A 17,376-nucleotide genomic window follows, 5' to 3' on the forward strand; every position below is an offset into this window, starting at 1 on the left:
CCAGATTCCAAAAAAGTTGGGACACTAAACAAATTGTGAATAAAAACTGAATGCAATGATGTGGAGATGGCGAATGTCAACATTTTATTCAGAATAGAACATAAATCACGGAACAAAAGTTGAAACTGAGAAAATTTATCATCTGAAGGGAAAAATATGGTGATTCAAAATGTCATGGTGTCAACAAATCCCAAAAAAGTTGGGACAAGTAGCAATAAGAGGCTGGAAAAAGTAAATTTGAGCATAACATAAAAATGATTTTATGTTATTGTCTTATTAATGTGTCAGTGCATCAATAATGGTTTGAAATATTCACTTAAACTGCTGCTTCTAAAAATTCTTATTTCATTTTGTAGGTGACAGAGAACTAAAATGGCAACATCAACTGTAATGCGGGACATCAGGTAAGAACCAGTGTCCCTACTCTGTAATCTCACTAAGTTTTGTTCTAGTGAGTCAATATTAGATCTCAGGTTGGAACCTACCCAGCACATACGTGTAAACATTTTGAGGCTTTTATTTTGGAAAATTACAGATTGGACATGTTGGGGTTTAAAATCTGAGTAACATGAGAGATCAGAGTTATGGAAAAGGCTCCTTAAATATTTATTAAAAGAAGATTTTGGCGCTACCGGGTCAAATAAAGTAGAGATTATACGACAAGGTTTGAGATAATGATGTGCGATACCACTGATTTCCTTTCTGATCCGATACCAAGTACAATGGTATAATCATTCTGATCCGATATCAGTACTTTGTTCAAAAACTTAATGTGTTATTGTATTTCAAATTATACCTTCATAATGATCAAAGAACATCAGACTACTTGTTCTTATTGTTTAGTTATGAAGCATTATCACATAGAAATAAAACTGTGTTAATTGATGCTATTTGAACACTAATATCTTGTCATTTAACATGTATTTCTTTGCCTGGACATTTCAACAAGAACATTCAACATTCACATTTTCCCCTCATTCACAGTAGAGCTGTGTCACACTACCAATTTTGGTATCGATCTAGTCCGTAGTAAATACTGGGCCAGTATTGCCGATATCAGTACCAATAGTTGTAAGTCATTCAGGCAGCTAATTAGGGGAGAGTAGTGTGCCATGACTTATGAGATGAATTTGAAAATTCTGAACACCTTTTAATCACCACTATATCACTGTGATTGTTACTTTCCACAATATTTAGTTAACACAACAAAACACCTTTCAGCTTGTCGTGTGTTTTGAGTTTTTGGAGACCTGGAATTTCAGTGTTTCTGTCTCTAAAGCACACAAAAAGGTTCAGACATTTTTCATAATGCACCTTTCAGGTTTATTTTTTTTTCTCCAAAGGAATAATTAGCACAGTTCAGCGGGATACATACTAAATTGATTCCTGGAGTTTTGCTGTTGAAATAAAACCACTTAGAGTTTCCGCTTCTTTTCATTTACTACTCAGCTCTTCCTCAGTGTCTGTACAGTAAGGCTCACAGAGGACCGTGGTAAAGGGAAGGCTGTTGTCATGAACTGTTAACATCATTATCTTTTCTTTCTTAGGTTGGGACATAAACGGTCTAATGTGTCTCATGTCCCTCTGTCCAAAAGAAGGAAAGGTACGCTGCAATCACCTTTGGCTCATTTTAAACAAGTCATGATGTGTTTTCCATCTTTCAAACACCTTTTAAATGTCTGCCTTGTGTTGCAGATGAGGACATCCCAGCATTCCCAGCAGCTGTTTCACAGTTTGAATCTGCAAATAAAGGCACATGTTTCTCCTTAAAGAAGCCAGATGGTGCAATTTTGAGGAAAGCAGAGCTTGAGGACACCGTTTACAAAGATTATCCTGCTGATGTAAACGGCTGGGGAAGATTCTACCTTCCAACAACTGTAACCATGCAAGTTGTTGGCATTGTGGAGGGCATCTCATGTCTGTGCGACCAGCTCGTTCTGATGAGGACCCGTGAGGACCAGCAGGTGTACGCCTATGATGGAGAGGAGCTTCATCTGGTGGCTTCAAGTGTCAAGCAGCTACTTGATGAAGGGATGGAGTATCCGGCATCCAAGACCTACTACAAGGGGGAGGCCTTCAAAGACATGGTGAGAAATTACATCTGTTTGCTGGGAATAAAGAAGCTTTCATGGTTGATTTTCCTCAGTAGTCTGTAAACTTTCTTTGCTTTCTTTTGTGTGTGTGTGTGTGTGTGTGTGTGTGCGCGTGTGTGTGTGTGTGTGTGTGTGTGTGTGTGTGTGTGTGCGTGTGTGTGTGTGTGTGTGTGTGTGTGTGTTTTAGACCAAGAAGGACTGGGATCAGGTGTGGAAGAGCGATGTGGGGAGGAAGTTGGATGAAGAGCATAAAAGTCTTGTGTCAGCAAGAGAGCCCAGATTACTGGACTTCATGAAAAGCAATAAGATGCTTTGATTGTGTTTTATTTAACTCTGTCATGATTAGGGCTTCCTACAGCACATCGTTTTCAAATAAATCTAATATTAATATTAATACCAAATATAATGTTCTTGTTGCCCTTATTATTCTTCTCACATGTTGTCATTTGATCTGAGGATTATCAGCTAAAAACTATATTATAAACACTCAGATGAAGGATGTTTGTCCACATGCTACACTGTGACAGTGTGACTATGGCAGTCCAACCATCTCTCTCCCTCTTCCTTTGCTGTCAGTGTGTGTTTGTTGGTGTGTGTGTGTTCTTTGTCTTTCAGAGGTGGATTGTTTTTGATTACCTGATTTTGTACCTGCACAGTATCAGAGTTGTTCCTGACAGCTGTGGTGATCATGGTAGATTTACATACCATAATCTATTTATGTAACTCTTTAAAACAACACACGGCCGACCAAATTACTGCTCAGAATTATAAAAACTACAATAAATAAATAACAGAAATTACAGTGTCAGTTACCTACTGAGTCAAAAGACAGCAAATAAAAATGAATTTTTAACCTGGATTTAAAAACCACCACTGAAGTAGATCAGTGAATGTGGAGAGGAAGATCATCAAAGCTTCAGGCCCCCAGTAGAGAATGCTCAGTCTCCTCTAAGTGAGAACATTTAAAGATTTAAAACCAGTAAAGGGATTTTAAAATAGATCCTAGATTTAATTGGAAGCCAGCGTAAGCAGACCAGAACCAGAGTAATATGTTCCAATATTCTTTTTACCAGTTAGAAAACGTGGTGCAGCATTTTGCACCAGTTGCAGGCGAGACAAAGTGCTTTGGCCAATTCCTATTAAAAGGGAGATGGAGTGATCCAAGCGTGATGTTATAAAAGCATGGATGAGAGTTTCCAAGTCACGGTTGGAAAGAAAAGGCTTAACCTGTGACAGAGTCTGAGATGATAGAATTGGAGTGCAGTGTGGATTTTTAGTCCAACATTCGTAACCTAGCTCTTTCTTACTAGCCTCCAGGTAACATGACCATGCTAACTATTGCAAAGTGTTTCTCCGAGGCTGCGTATTTTGTTACTCTACCTAAGCATCCTTCGGCCTTGAACTTAAAGGCTGCATAGCCAGATACAATGAGCTGTCTGGTGATCTGGGCGCTGGCGTCCTTCATGCAGTGGAGCCATTGCAGCAGGGCATGGTCTGAGCAGAGGGTCAATGAGCGCCGCACGAGGTAATAGGGAAGAGACTTGAATGCCCACTGGAACAGATCCTGGTTACCATTTACGGTGAGGTGAGATCGATTAAAGGGCTGGTTAGGCCTGTGAAACCAGTCACAGTAATACTCGGCCAGCCCCAGGAACTGCCTCACCTCCCTTTTGGTCTTGGGACATGGGAGGATTCAATAGTGGCTTTTTCTCCACCTGTGGATCCACCTGCCTGCCCCCCAAGTTGTACCCCAAATACTGTTCCTCCCTCTGTTCAACCGCATACTTCTTTAGGTTGGCATTGAGCCCCGCCTGCCTCAGGGACTGGTCACCCACTGCACATGCTCCGCCCAGGTCTCACTGTAGGTGATCACACCATCCAGGCGTGTGGCTGCAGCACCCAGTACATGAGGTGCAGGAAAGTGGCAGGGGCTCTGGGAAGTGTGACGAATTAGTGGAAACCATACGACGTGAAGAAGGCCGTTTTTTACTTGGACTCTGCAGATGAGGAAATCTGCCAGTAGCTCTTGGTAAAATCGAGTGTGGTGAAATATTGAGCTGTGCCTAACAATTGGCTTGTCGACAGGGTGGCATGGAATAAGCATCAAACCATGACACCTCATCCATGTCGACACAGATTTTTCTTCAGAACCAGAACTATGGGGCTACAGCAAGTGCTGTGCGACTCTTCTATCCACCAGACATTTTTAGCATGTAGGTCTATTCCTTCTGAGCAATTGTCGTTTATGTTCACGTAGCCTGTAGGGCTGTGAACGCACCATCATGCCAGGCTTCTTTTCAAAATGGTGATAATCTCCTGTAACATTAAAGGTCAAAGATCACATGAAAACTGTCATGCACTGGGAAAACTAATGCTGCACTGCTGGCTGTTATCATGCAGTGACTGATGCCTCTATTCATTTACACACAGTGCATACATTCGGCGGCCACTTTATTAGGTATACCTTGCTAGTCCCATGTCTTGCTAGGCCCCTTTTTGGCTTTGAGCTGTTTTCATTCTTCATGGCACTGATTCAACAAGCTACTGGAAACATTCCTCACAGATTCTGGTCCATATTAAAAAGACTGCATCACACAGCTGCTGCAGATTTGTCCATGATGTGGATCTCCTGTTAAAACCACCTCCTAAGATGTTCAGTTGGACTGAGATCTGGTGACTGTGGAGGCCATTGGAGTATTTCAGTGAACTTGTGATGTTCAAGAAATTAGTTTGAGATGGTTTGATTTGTGACATGGTGCTTTATCCTGCAGGAATCAGCCAACAGGCAACACTGTGGTTATAAAGTGATGCACACAGTCAGTCAGAATACTTCAGAAGGCTGTGGTGTTTAACAATCCTCAGTATGGGGTCCAAAATGTGCCATTAAAATATCCCCCACTGCACTACACCACCAGCACCCTGTTACGTCTCCCTTCTGCAGAAGCAACAGGATCATGCTTCAACAAAACTCAACAGATCTGTGTTGTAACTCTGAAATTATCCATATGAACCTGCTCTGTTTCTGATTTAATTCTCTAAAAAGTTCATTTTTCAGCAGATTCTGGTTTATGAGAGTCATCTTCTTCTCAGAGCAGAATGGCAGGAAAATGAAAAGGTTCTCACTTTGAACTTCACTGGATCCACTTCATCATGTCTGCATGCCAATGGGTAGTGTTATGTGCCATGTGATTGACTGCTCAGATATATCTGTATCAATATAATGGTTTCACTGGCAGTTGAACAAACATGCCTAATAAAGTGGCGAGTGAGGGATGTATATTCCTAAGTGCACATCTCTGCCCATTTGGAAATCTGCAAATCTTCTGCGGCCCATCCAAACCTTTATTCACAGTTCTGATCATTAAATAAACTTCAGATGAAAATGTTCTTCTTTATGTTCAGGATTTTTAAAATGATCTGAAGAAAATAGTAAATCATTTATAAATAATTTGTACTAACATGACTTCTTTAAGTGAACTGAGTTGCTTCTTTGTATATAAGTTTATCTACGTGATCTGTTCTTTACTTTGCTGTACTGTTGTTCAGTTAACTTACATCCTGCCATTTCAGTGAACTGACACTATTTTAATGTTCTCTTGTTAAATTATGGGACCACGTAAACCTGGTAGTTCAAAGAAATAACTGAGTCTCTGGTACTGTGTCCTGACCAGCACTCAGGGGAAAATGACAACCAGCCACCAGTGCAAACCAACTAAAGAAGTAATGTGGATACAGAGGTGTGCCTTATAGTTAGTGTCTTTGATCACATTTGATTCTCTCTCTTCTTCTTCAGTCAGCAGTGAGCTTGGCAGATGGTTATTGCTCTTTCTTTCACTTCAATATGGCTGAAGAACTGGCCATTGTCAATTTGAGCTGTTGAAGTGATCATTTCTTTGTTATATTGTAGTCCATCCATGGCTTGCTGTTAGAAAACACTTGAACCACTGGTCACTTTATTAGGCACACCTATTCAACTACTAGTTAAGCCATTGAATACATGCAGATCACATGGCACAACTCACTACCCTTTGGCATGCAGACATGATGAAGTGGATCCAGTGAAGTTCATATTGAGAACCTTTTTATATTCCTCCCATTCTGCTCTGAAAAGGAAGAAGATGACTCAAATAAACCAGAATCTGCTAAAAAAAAATGAACTTTTTAGAGAGTCTTAAGTCATCACCAATCAAAAACTCTGAACGTACTTTAGTGTAATCGACACCTCTGATCAGCAGAGGGAGGTGTTTGCTCTTAGAGTGCAGTGTGAGTATGAGGAGGCCCACCTACACACACTCAGTGATTATGCATTCATAGACTATTGACGTCTTTATAATGTTCCATTAAGTCCCAGAAAACATTTTGCTGAGTGCAAGTTTTCATGGGTGAGTGTTTGTGTTAATGTGAGTGACTGAAACACTGTGACCACTCATATGTTAAAATTACCCACTCGTACTGTAGCGCACTGTGTGTGTGTGTGTGTGTGTGTGTGTGTGTGTGTGTGAGAAAGAGAGTGTTGCTGATAGCGGAACATGAATGTCGTGTCTTCATGGGAAAAAAACGCTCATGGAAATCCATCATTATCATCAGCCTGAATGTTGATCCTCCAGGTGAGTGAGTAGAGTTGAGTGTGTGTGTGATCAGAGGTGAAGCTGCTTCCTGGTTGTTGATGTTTGTTTCTAAAGATGTTGTTGATGAGACTTTGTAGAAAGCAGCTGGTCTGAGTGGATTTGTTGGACTGAAAGTGTGTCAGTTTATGCTGTGCTTATTGTTGCTGTTGTTGGTTTTTTGATCTATATAAAACACCATCAGACTCAGGATTCCTACCAGCTTCTATCTGCACAGCAGCTGGAAGCAGCAGTGAACAGATGAACCTGCTCACTGACTTTCTCTCACTTTGACTCTGAAACTGTAACGAGAGACACAATTTACAGATTCATTTTCATTACTGTAATACAACAAGCCCGGACAGCAGAGCTTTACTGTTTACACATGAGCAAATAAATAATCTATTCAGACCTGATGGAGGATCCTCTGTACAGAGATCTTTAAGTCTGAGCTGAAGGAGTCACTCTTCTTTTACCATTGGCACGACTTTGGACATTATCCTCGCATAACAACTGTGCCTTCAGCCCCTGGTGTGTCTTTGTTTTCCTCCTTGTTAAACTCCACTTTATTGGTTGGTTAACCAGCAGCTGCTTATCACAGGCTCAGGTGGAGGTCAGGACTGTTTTAGAGAGCTGAGCACTTCTGATCCTGAGTGATGTCAGAAACTGAGCAAGTTGGACCTGGTTAGTACCTGAATGTGAGACTGTGAAGACCAGGCGTGAACAAACCTGCTAAAAAAGTATTTACAGGAGACATTTTATGAAGTTCCTGTTAAGTTTCCTCAGATACAAAACAGCTGCTGCTCTGTCATAAAGTGGAGACATTAAAGTTTCAGTGGTGCACTCAGTTGGAGGACCTGCTGTTGCACTTTAGTGCCAGTATTCAATTAAATTCAGTTTTATTTATATAGCGCCAAATCACAACAAAAGTCGCCTCAAGGTGCTTTATATTGTACAGTAGATCGCACAATAATAAATACAGAGAAAAACCCAACAATCATATGACCCCCTATGAGCAAGCACTTTGGCGACAGTGGGAAGGAAAAACTCCCTTTTAACAGGAAGAAACCTCCGGCAGAACCAGGCTCAGGGAGAGGCGGGGCCATCTGCTGCGACCGGTTGGGGTGAGAGAAGGAAAACAGGATAAAGACATGCTGTGGAAGAGAGACAGAGATTAATAACAGATATGATTCGATGCAGAGAGGTCTATTAACACATAGTGAGTGGCTGGAAAGGAAAAACTCAATGCATCATGGGAATCCCCGGCAGCCTACGTCTATTGCAGCACAACTAAGGGAGGATTCAGGGTCACCTGGTCCAGCCCTAACTATATGCTTTACCAAAAAGGAAAGTTTTAAGCCTAATCGTGAAAGTAGAGATAGTGTCTGTCTCCCGAATCCAAACTGGAAGCTGGTTCCACAGCAGAGGGGCCTGAAAACTGAAGGCTCTGCCTCCCATTCTACTTTTAAATACCCTAGGAACAACAAGTAGGCCTGCAGAGCGAGAGCGCAGTGCTCTAATAGGGTGATATGATACTACAAGGTCATTAAGATAAGATGGGGCCTGATTATTTAAGACCTTGTATGTGAGGAGCAGGATTTTGAGTTCAATTCTGGATTTAACAGGAAGCCAAAGAAGGGAAGCCAAAACAGGAGAAATATGTTCTCTCTTTCTAGACCCTGTCAGTACTCTTGCTGCAGCATTTTGGATTAGCTGAAGGCTTTTCAGGGAGTTTTTTGGACATCCTGATAATAAAGAATTACAGTAGTCCAGCCTGGAAGTAATAAATGCATGAACTAGTTTTTCAGCGTCACTCTGAGACAGGATATTTCTAATTTTAGAGATGTTGCGCAAATGGAAGAAAGCAGTCTTAGAGGGCAGAGGGCAGCACCACACCATGGTTTATTCTTGATCGGCAGTGAGACAGCTGCGGACTTTCCCTACACACTGCAGTGACAGATATTAATGTCCTTTGTATCTCCCAGTGACACAGACAGCTGTAAAAGCTTACAGGCAAACATCACATTCATAATCAGTGATTCATTCTCCTCCAAACTGTGAACGAACACAATAAAATAACATGGATTACATCTACATTTTAGTTACATAACATTATTATTGTTTATGTATAGATGATGTCTTGGCCATGTTTTTATTCTGAAAGGCCTGGTGAAGAATGTTCTTTTAAGTATGAAATATAAATTAAATTTTCATGGCACCATCTTCTTCTTCTGCTTTTTATTAAAGAAAGAAAAATATCTCTCGATTTGAACTTTCTGCCCCTCAGTGGTTGGATGAGGTTTGTGAGGAGAGTTATAACTTTCTGTGTTTGGGTCACATAAATATTGAACTTTGGACACATTATCTGCTGCTGCATGAACAGTACATGACAAGTATCAGATCACACAGCATCTGCAGAGACGAGCAGCGTTGTTTCTGATACGTTTATGCTGGTCTGTGTTTATCTGCCCCACTGACCCGGCTGTGGATAAGCTCACATCCTCATTTTACTGGAATGAGGATGTGTCTGCACTTTTTTTCTACTCTCACACTTTGAACTTGAGTTTGTTTGTTTTAACTTCTTTTCCTTTCTCACTTCCTGTTCATAATAAAGGAAAAGTTCTGTTACCTTGTGTTAGATGATGATGTCATCCATAACTGACGTCTCCCTTGTCTGAAACACACACAGAGGACATCGGTGCAGACAGTGCAGTCCTGTCACTGACACAACCTCACAAGTATCAACAACACAAAAATAAATCACATTAATTATGGAAGTTTGTTTTTACAGGATGTTGCTGCAGACAACAAAATGTCTACAAATAATTTATTACAGATTTGTAATAAGATTTGCTTCAACTTTATTTAGTAGCTGAATTTTGTTTAACTGTTTTTTATTTATGGATTTTTAACAATGATTTCCTGAATTTTGTTTTTGTCAAACACTAGTTTAATTTCTCTACAGTAGCAGAAAAGCCAAAGACTGTACAAACATGGCTTCTGCTTACTTTTACTGACTTTTACTGACTGACTTTACTGACTCAGGGAATTAAGCTTAGACTTTGAATTTGAGAGGATTGTGGTGAAAAAAACAAACAAACATAAACACACCATCGTTCATTGTAAAGGTCGCCCAACAAAACATAACAACAACATAATGACTTGTGATCATTTGTCACAGTTTTCAGAGTTTAAAGAACCGTCTGGATTCTGTAAATCTCACAGTTAAAGCCTGCTTGCTGTGTTTCCTGGTTTTCTGAGCAAAGATGAGAAACCTGCAGTCTGTCCTCTCACTTTCATTCAGGAAGAGCAGAGCAGAGTCAGGAAGAGGAACCGAGGAAGACAGGAAGAAGGAGCCTGGCTGAGAACTGTGTTCAGGTGTGAGCACTACAGCTGCAGCACAACTGTGGACTCCACCCTGATGATTGTTTGAGTGAGTGAATTTTCTCTGTTTAGTTTGATATTAAAACATGTTCGAGTGATGTGTTGCCTCTGATTGGCAGCTGAAAACCATGTGAAAATTATTGCATATTTGATAGTGGATCCTTCTTTAGCCAGGTTTGTCACACAGTTTCTTCTTATTCAGCATTTAAACAGACACATCTGTGTCTACAGTTTATAAACATCAATACCAACTTGTATTGGTACCTGATTATTACCAATACAAAGGAGGCTCAGGCATGTCTGTACATGTCCTGTGGCCTGCTGTTTCCTGTCCCTGTGTGTGTGCGTGCGCGTGTGTTTTCTCTCTTGCTGTATGAGCTTGCATGCAGGGTTTTGCAAGAGTAGCGTGATTGCAGTTTCCATGGTGAAATCAATGTTTACTTTCATGTTTACATTCGTACCATCTTTGGGCTGAAAAACACAAGACGGAGATTCCTGCAGCAGCTTTCTGTCTGTGCATGGGAGGGAAGTGAAAACAATAACTCAATAAAACCCCCATTCAAAAAAGTAAAATTCAGATTTTTTCCAGGATTTCAGGATTCCACTGTTAGTTACCTGTTTAAGGTAACTAACAGTGCTAATGCTGTCAGACAGCACTGAGCTGTTACATTCATACATAGTGTCACAGCAGTCTTTAAAATAGTGATTAAACCGCTGCCTGTAAACAAAGTGTCATCAGACAGGATGTTATCACTAAACTTTCAAACACATTAGATTAAAATGAGCTGACCGCGAATCGTTCCTTGTATTACTGCACAAGGGAAAGACTGGAGATGACAAGAATGATTTAATGGATTTTGTTTTCATTACACGTGTGCACACATAAAATCTGTGTGTGTGTGTTAAGAAGCCATTTGTGTCTGTGTGCTAACACCTATGTGCTAACCAGATTATTTCCCATTTAAAGAAACAAACAAAAGAACGTCATGCATCAAATTATTTCATTGTAAAAATCTGATCCATAGTTCTCACTTTGCAAATGCAGTCTGATTAAAGCGCTAATTTACATGTTAAAATACATCTGTTAACAGTTATGCTTTTACAATCTCCACCTGATCACTTTTCAGCAGGTGGAGCAGTGAGTACTGAGGCTGTGCTTCATCTCATCCAGGTAACATCAGGGTCTCTGTACTGCTGGGGTAAATCACCACGGTTACTTAATCAGATTGGAGATCAACAATACTGTAGTTTAGCTTTTTCTCTCATGCTTCTGATTTTATATAAAATACACAACATATACTTTAACTTTACTTACTCAGTAAACCCTGGTTAAACTTAACAAGTTGAGCTTTGTGTGACTGCTTATTCTGAACAACAGTGTTGGTGTGAGATACTGTAGGTGTGTTGAACTCACTACATAGTACAGACTTTACTTCAGATGTGTGTGTAACTTCTGACTCGTAAACGTGGGTTTCAATCTACACTGTGTTTCAAAATCCAAAGCAATTTGACCACAAGCAAAACCATTTTACTAATGTCTACGTAATTTACACACAATTTACTTTCAGTTTCACAAGTCTGATCATTTTTTTACTTCCTGTGAGCACAGATGTCTAAAAATATGTGACTCTATTTTTAACTGATGTGCAGAACCTTAAATGTGTGAAGGAGACACACAGATCACGTCACATGCCCACACTTATGCTACTGTTAGCGTTATGTGCTCTCAGCTGACATGTGATATCCTGTCATATCAGGTAATTCCTTCACACATTTGCTGAACATAAACATTTTGGAGGGTAAATAATCTCTATTCACTGTTGGACGTACACATTTGTAAATCTTAGTTTATGTTTGTGGATCATGTCAGAAACTTTGGTAACACAAACTTCTCGTGTATTTTCAGTCGACTCAGCTTCTCTTTCAAAATATGTAACACTCTGAATTTGGGATCTGCAGGACAACCTGAGATGGATGCTGGGAAATCTGTGATATTCTGCTGGATTCTGGTCGTCTGCTTTTCACTGGCTGCATATGCAGGTGAGACCAGCAGGTATCACTGTGTCTACTGCTGTGGAATTTAACTGCTTTTATTATCACTGTATATATATACAATTTACATTATTAAATTCAAAATAATTATAAAGCTCATTCACACCACGTTCACATGTATCAGCAGCACTTTTGGTCTGCTGATAGAAGGAGGGACAGAGGGAAGTACTGAATAGTTGTTGCTGAGCAGGGATGTTTCATTGGATGATGACATAGCAGACTTTTGCTTATTTATCTCACACACATATTATGTGAAAAATTGTAAAGAATGACCAAAAGGTAACAAAAAATAGTACCAATAATCTTGATGATGATAATAATAGGAGACAGGTTTGTACAATAATTCAAAGAGGCTGTCCACCTTCATAGTAATCAGATAACGAGTCAACCATTTAAAGTGATCAGTGTTTGCAGTCCTGTAGCTCAGAGCTCATCTCCTGGTAAAGATGATGAAGATGATGCTCAGTGTGGTGAAAGCTTTCATCAGAGCTGTGATCTCTGATCTTCGCTGAGCCTGGTTCTGCTGCAGGTTTGTCTGTGTGTAACCTGAACGAGGGACAAGTGCTGCCAACACAGTATTAATGTGTGCTGTTTAAGTTGTTATTGTTTACTGCAGCATTTTATAATGACTGTAAGTGCATTTATCATTTTCAGTTGTTGAGATAGATTTGTTATTCCCAGAAGTTTGCAGCTCTAATGTGGATAAAATTCCTCTCAGGTGAAAATAGTGGACACATATTAGCATTAAGGGCGTGTCTTAAATGTAATTAATCAGTTTGTATAGTTATAGTGAATTCTTTTTGGCTCTAATTAGTAAACCCAGAGTGAGTCGGCTGCTTGAAAAGAGCAGTGAGGGAACTGTGGCTCAGGTTTGAGGTTCAACCATCATCAACCAGAGCACAGTGGTCTCTGATCATCTTTCTGATTGGCTGCTGTACCAGTCAACAACTTAAACTTTGACCTTTAACCTCTCTGCTCTGTGTTGTTTCCTCTTTCAGACCAGAAAACGATCACAGCTGAGTCTGGACAGAACGTCACTCTGACATGTCGAGCTGCAAACAACAACATCATTGTTGTTGTAGAGTGGAGCAGAGCTGATCTGGAGCCAGATTATGTCCTCCTGTACCGTGATGAGCGGTTTGATCCAGAAAACCAGCATCTATCTTTTAAGAACCGGGTGGATCTGCAGGACAGACAGATGAAGGATGGAGACGTGTCTTTGATTCTGAAGGATGTGACGAGTGCTGATAATGGAACATATGAGTGTCGTGTCTTCATGAGAGGAGCAAACCGCAGGAAGAGAGCTCATCTGAAGACTGAGCCCATCACCACCATCAGGTTAAATGTTCTTCCAGGTGAGTGGTGAAAAGAGGTGAAGCTGCTTCCTGGTTGTTGATGTTTGTTTCTAAAGATGTTGTTGATGAGACTTTGTAGAAAGCAGCTGGTCTGAGTGATGTGATCAGAGTGCAGTAGATAATGTCTGACAGCAGTTTGAAGAGGAAATGGATTCTGTTCTGTTCTTCACTCATCACCTACCTGACAGCTGACACCTCACACCTGTTTCTCACCTGCAGGTCAGACAGGAGGACACACAGAGGATGGAGGGAAGGAGGATGAAGGGAAGGAGGATGGATCTGTTGGAGTGATCGTTGGTGTGGTAGTTGCTGTTGTCCTTCTTGTTGTTGTTGGTGTTGGTTTGTTGATCTACAGAAAGCTTAAAGAGCATGACTGTCAGCCAGTTTGAAACTTAGACTAAACATTTATTTATTCCAAATAGATAATAAATTTTGTGCTTAAAGAATGTAGTGTTTTTTCCCCCAATCATGTAAGTGAAACAGGAGCAGACTGAAATGTCACATGTGCCATCAAGAAGTGCCAAAATAAGATTTTCATGAATTTTTTATATTTTCTTTTATCTTTATGCAAAACATCAATAAACAGTCCAGCAGATATGTTCAGGTTTCATGTTTAAACATTGATTATAAAGTTTTTAAAGAAATACAACTGATCCAAAGATAAATTAAGAGGTTTAGTCTTATAGCAGACTAAACCTCTCTTTATACTGTGAGCTGTTTCTGCTACTTCCTGTTCTCGACCTCCTGCTGAGCTAACGTCTCATGTGATCAGGTAGAGGCTAATTAGGGGGTCACTCCCCTACACTCCCACAGGGCTTAAATCTGGGACTCTCCACCATTTGCTCTTAGAACTGAAGAAGCTTCTCAGATGAGAAGTGAAACGTCTTCAAGCAGCTCAAACAAGTCCAGACACTTTTCTTTCCAAGCTTCTTAAAGTACGATGACCTGGATGACTGAGAACCTTCACAGACAATGTCTCTGTAACTTTACCTTTAGTTTCCAACTACCTGCTGCTTCACTTTAAACAGATAAAACACTCATGTTTATATATATATATATATATATATATATACATATATATATATGTATATATATATATAAAAAGCTTCTAATGTTTCTCATATGCAGCTTTAAGCACTGCACACACTTCTTAACTTTGTTGCAGCACACTGTATTTAATATATTTACTATTGTAACGTGTATTACATCTAATGTGGATGATGAGTAAGATTCACGTTAATTTTTTATGTAAAAATGAAGCTGTTGACTCAGTTCATGCAGTTTGCAGCGACTTTCTGTTTCTAATGTTTTTACTGTAAAAGTGCATTCAGATGGTGTTTGTTGTTTCCTGGTGCTTCATGATTAATCCTGCAGTGAAACTGAATAATCTGAGCTGGACTCAAACATACCACACTGAGCAGACGAACCAAGAATCAAACTGCATTAAAACCTGATGGAAAACCTGCTCACTGACTTTCTCCCACTTTGACTGAAACTGTATCCAGAGACTCGATTTAAAGATTAATTATTATTATTGTTGTACAACATCTGCACAGTGGAGCTTTACTGTTTAGATGGCAAATACATAATCTGGTCAGATTAGATGGACGATCCTTTGTGCAGAGATATTTAAGTCTGAGTTGAAGAAGTCACTCTTCCAGTTTGTGTATTTCAGCTCCACTTTGGACTTTATCCTCCATCACAACTGTTCCTTCAGCCCCTGGTGTGTCTTTGTCCTCCTCCTTGGTAAACTTCACTTGCTCTGGTTGGTTAACCAGCAGCAGCTTATCACAGGATTGGCTCAGCTGCTCCAGCCTGATAACTCTGACGCTCTGAGCAGCACAATAAGATTTTACAGTGTTTCCTGTGGTCTTTGAACACTCATCAGATCATGTCTTCTGTATCTGTGCCATGAAGCGTTAAAGCAGTTCTGAAGGCAACAATGGTCCAAGTCAGTACTAGCAAGGTGTACCTAATAAAGTGGCCAGCAAGTGTGTATAACACATATCTGTGGATTTATTTTCGTGGCATTAAGTTGTTTGTGTTAAAGTGCTGGTCAGGACTGTTTTAGAGAGCTGAGCACTCCTGAGCAAGAGTGATGTCAGAGACTGAGCAGGTTGGACCTGGTTAGTGTCTGAATGCCAGACTGTGAACAACAAGAACAAACCTTTTCAGAACAAACCTGATGAAAAGTGTTTACAGAAGACATTTTATCTAGTTTATTCATTTTATGAAGTTTATTCATTTTATGAAGTTCCTGTTAAGTTTCCTCAGATACAAAACAGCTGGTGCTCCGTCATAAAGTGGAGACACTTTCAGTGGTGCACTCAGTTGGGGAACCTGCTGTTGCACTTTGCTACCAGTAGAGGGCAGCACCACACCATGGTTTATTCTTGGGCAGCAGTGAGAGAGCTGCGGACTTTACCTACACACTTCACTGACCTGGTGCTCCGACTGAGACTCAAGTTTCTCTGTTGAATCAGCTCCTCATTAAAAGTCAAACTTCAATCAAATGACCACAACCTTCCACCAGGGGGCTTTTAACTTAACATTAACAGACGTGTCTGTGATGCATTTACTGTCAGTTTTTTAAAAAGAGAACAGCAGTCTGCTTAGAAGAACTCAAACACATTTTACATGAAGACAGTTGTGAAAGTGAAATTGTTCCTCCTGATTTTAGTTTGTGGCTGAAGTTAACCTGTGTGTTGTCTTTGTTATCTGCTCTGAAGAGGACTGAAGTGTGCTTGGGTTCAACACAACAACTCACGTTTTCCATCAGACATCTTTGTGAAACCAACAGAACCAGACAAAAAGATGAAGTGAGACCAAAGTTTACTGAACCTGCAGAGAAACACGGGGCAGTGGAAGAGCCAGACCAAACTAACCAGGGGCCATTGTTTTTCATGGGGGCACAGAACAAAACAAAAGAAGAGAGAAATATTTAATCTTTTAATATATTAACTTAATTTATTTTCACTCATTATTAAAGATCCAAAAAGAATTACAAAGTAAAGGTTTCACATACTGTACATGTGCACAATGTTTAAAATCCACGTCTGACATATTTGGTGGCCTGAAACAGGCAGAGTCCATAATTACAGAGAATCCAACGATGACTTTCATACCAGCTTTGATGGAAGCTGCGTCTCCTGTCCCCCATTAATGTGACTGGAAATGTCCTCAAACTGGGCAGCACTGGTGGATCATCTTTGTACGTCTGATAAGAGATGAATGCAGAGTAAACACGAGGCTGTAACTGAGGACAATAACTGATCATTGTTAACTTATTACTTTATTCTGTCATTATTGTTCATTACTGTCAGTTACATTGACTGTATGAATTGTAATGACACGACACTCACAGACACACAGGTCTGTTCAACATCACAAACCGCTGGTTGTCCCTCTTCCTCTCCCTCACAGCCCGTCTTCCTCCTCACTCTCAGGACTGTCTGCATCCTCTCCAACTAACTCCTCTGTCTCTCTGTCATCCTGCTCCTCATCATCTCCATCCTCTCTCTCTACATCGTTCTCTACTGGCCCCTGTCTAAAGCCACCTATGCACAGGGGGGTTATGTTCAGGGATTTATGATGTTTGTAGTAGAAGAAGAGCAGCTGAACCTCTCGTCTTTGTTTTTCTTCTCTTTGACGATGATCCGTCCATCACTGACGTCTTCTTTTCTCACTGCTGAGCAGACTGCAGCTGATCGCTCTCTGCACATGAAACACAGAAAGATAAATAAACCAGCTTTTTGCAGGTACAACAGCTGTTAGCAGTGCTGCCACACATGTGATATAAAGAAGAGTCGTAGCATCACAAACATCTTTCTTAGAAACTGGCAGCAGTTTTCAGCAGCTCTGTTGGATTCAGTGATTTGTTATTAACAC

At 40.3% G+C, this 17,376-nt stretch overlaps 2 protein-coding genes and 1 long non-coding RNA gene across 5 annotated transcripts; 2 read left to right on the forward strand and 1 right to left on the reverse strand.

Annotated features, from left to right (window-relative positions):
* The first annotated feature begins 270 nt into the window (after positions 1 to 270).
* LOC109201142 (uncharacterized) lies at positions 271 to 2,483 on the forward strand. Its single transcript, XM_019356694.2, has 4 exons — positions 271 to 404; positions 1,548 to 1,603; positions 1,696 to 2,087; positions 2,281 to 2,483. Exons 1-4 carry the CDS (start codon positions 373 to 375, stop codon positions 2,407 to 2,409), a joined length of 609 nt encoding a protein of 202 aa, XP_019212239.1. The 5' UTR covers positions 271 to 372; the 3' UTR covers positions 2,410 to 2,483.
* A 7,294-nt stretch (positions 2,484 to 9,777) lies between these two features.
* On the forward strand, positions 9,778 to 14,083 carry LOC109201143 (hepatitis A virus cellular receptor 2 homolog). Of its 3 annotated transcripts, none has more exons than XM_025905377.1 (5): positions 9,778 to 10,130; positions 11,209 to 11,252; positions 12,041 to 12,121; positions 13,132 to 13,488; positions 13,708 to 14,083. In XM_025905377.1, the coding sequence occupies exons 3-5, from the start codon at positions 12,052 to 12,054 to the stop codon at positions 13,875 to 13,877; spliced, it is 597 nt and encodes a 198-aa protein (XP_025761162.1). In that variant the 5' UTR covers positions 9,778 to 10,130; positions 11,209 to 11,252; positions 12,041 to 12,051; the 3' UTR covers positions 13,878 to 14,083. The 3 variants fall into 3 exon arrangements, with proteins under 3 accessions (XP_025761162.1, XP_025761163.1, XP_019212240.2); XM_025905378.1 differs by having other exon boundaries at positions 11,212 to 11,252; XM_019356695.2 differs by lacking the exons at positions 9,778 to 10,130; positions 11,209 to 11,252 and adding an exon at positions 11,820 to 11,838.
* Positions 14,084 to 16,530: 2,447 nt separating this feature from the next.
* On the reverse strand, positions 16,531 to 17,103 carry LOC112846127 (uncharacterized). The gene is made up of 2 exons (XR_003218968.1): positions 16,851 to 17,103; positions 16,531 to 16,705 (listed from the first exon to the last, which is right to left on the reverse strand). It is a non-coding gene; the product is annotated as an uncharacterized LOC112846127 (long non-coding RNA).
* Between the last annotated feature and the right edge of the window lie 273 nt (positions 17,104 to 17,376).

Source organism: Oreochromis niloticus, linkage group LG3 (genome assembly GCF_001858045.2).
Source record: "Oreochromis niloticus isolate F11D_XX linkage group LG3, O_niloticus_UMD_NMBU, whole genome shotgun sequence".
Classification (NCBI taxonomy): Eukaryota; Metazoa; Chordata; class Actinopteri; order Cichliformes; family Cichlidae; genus Oreochromis; species Oreochromis niloticus.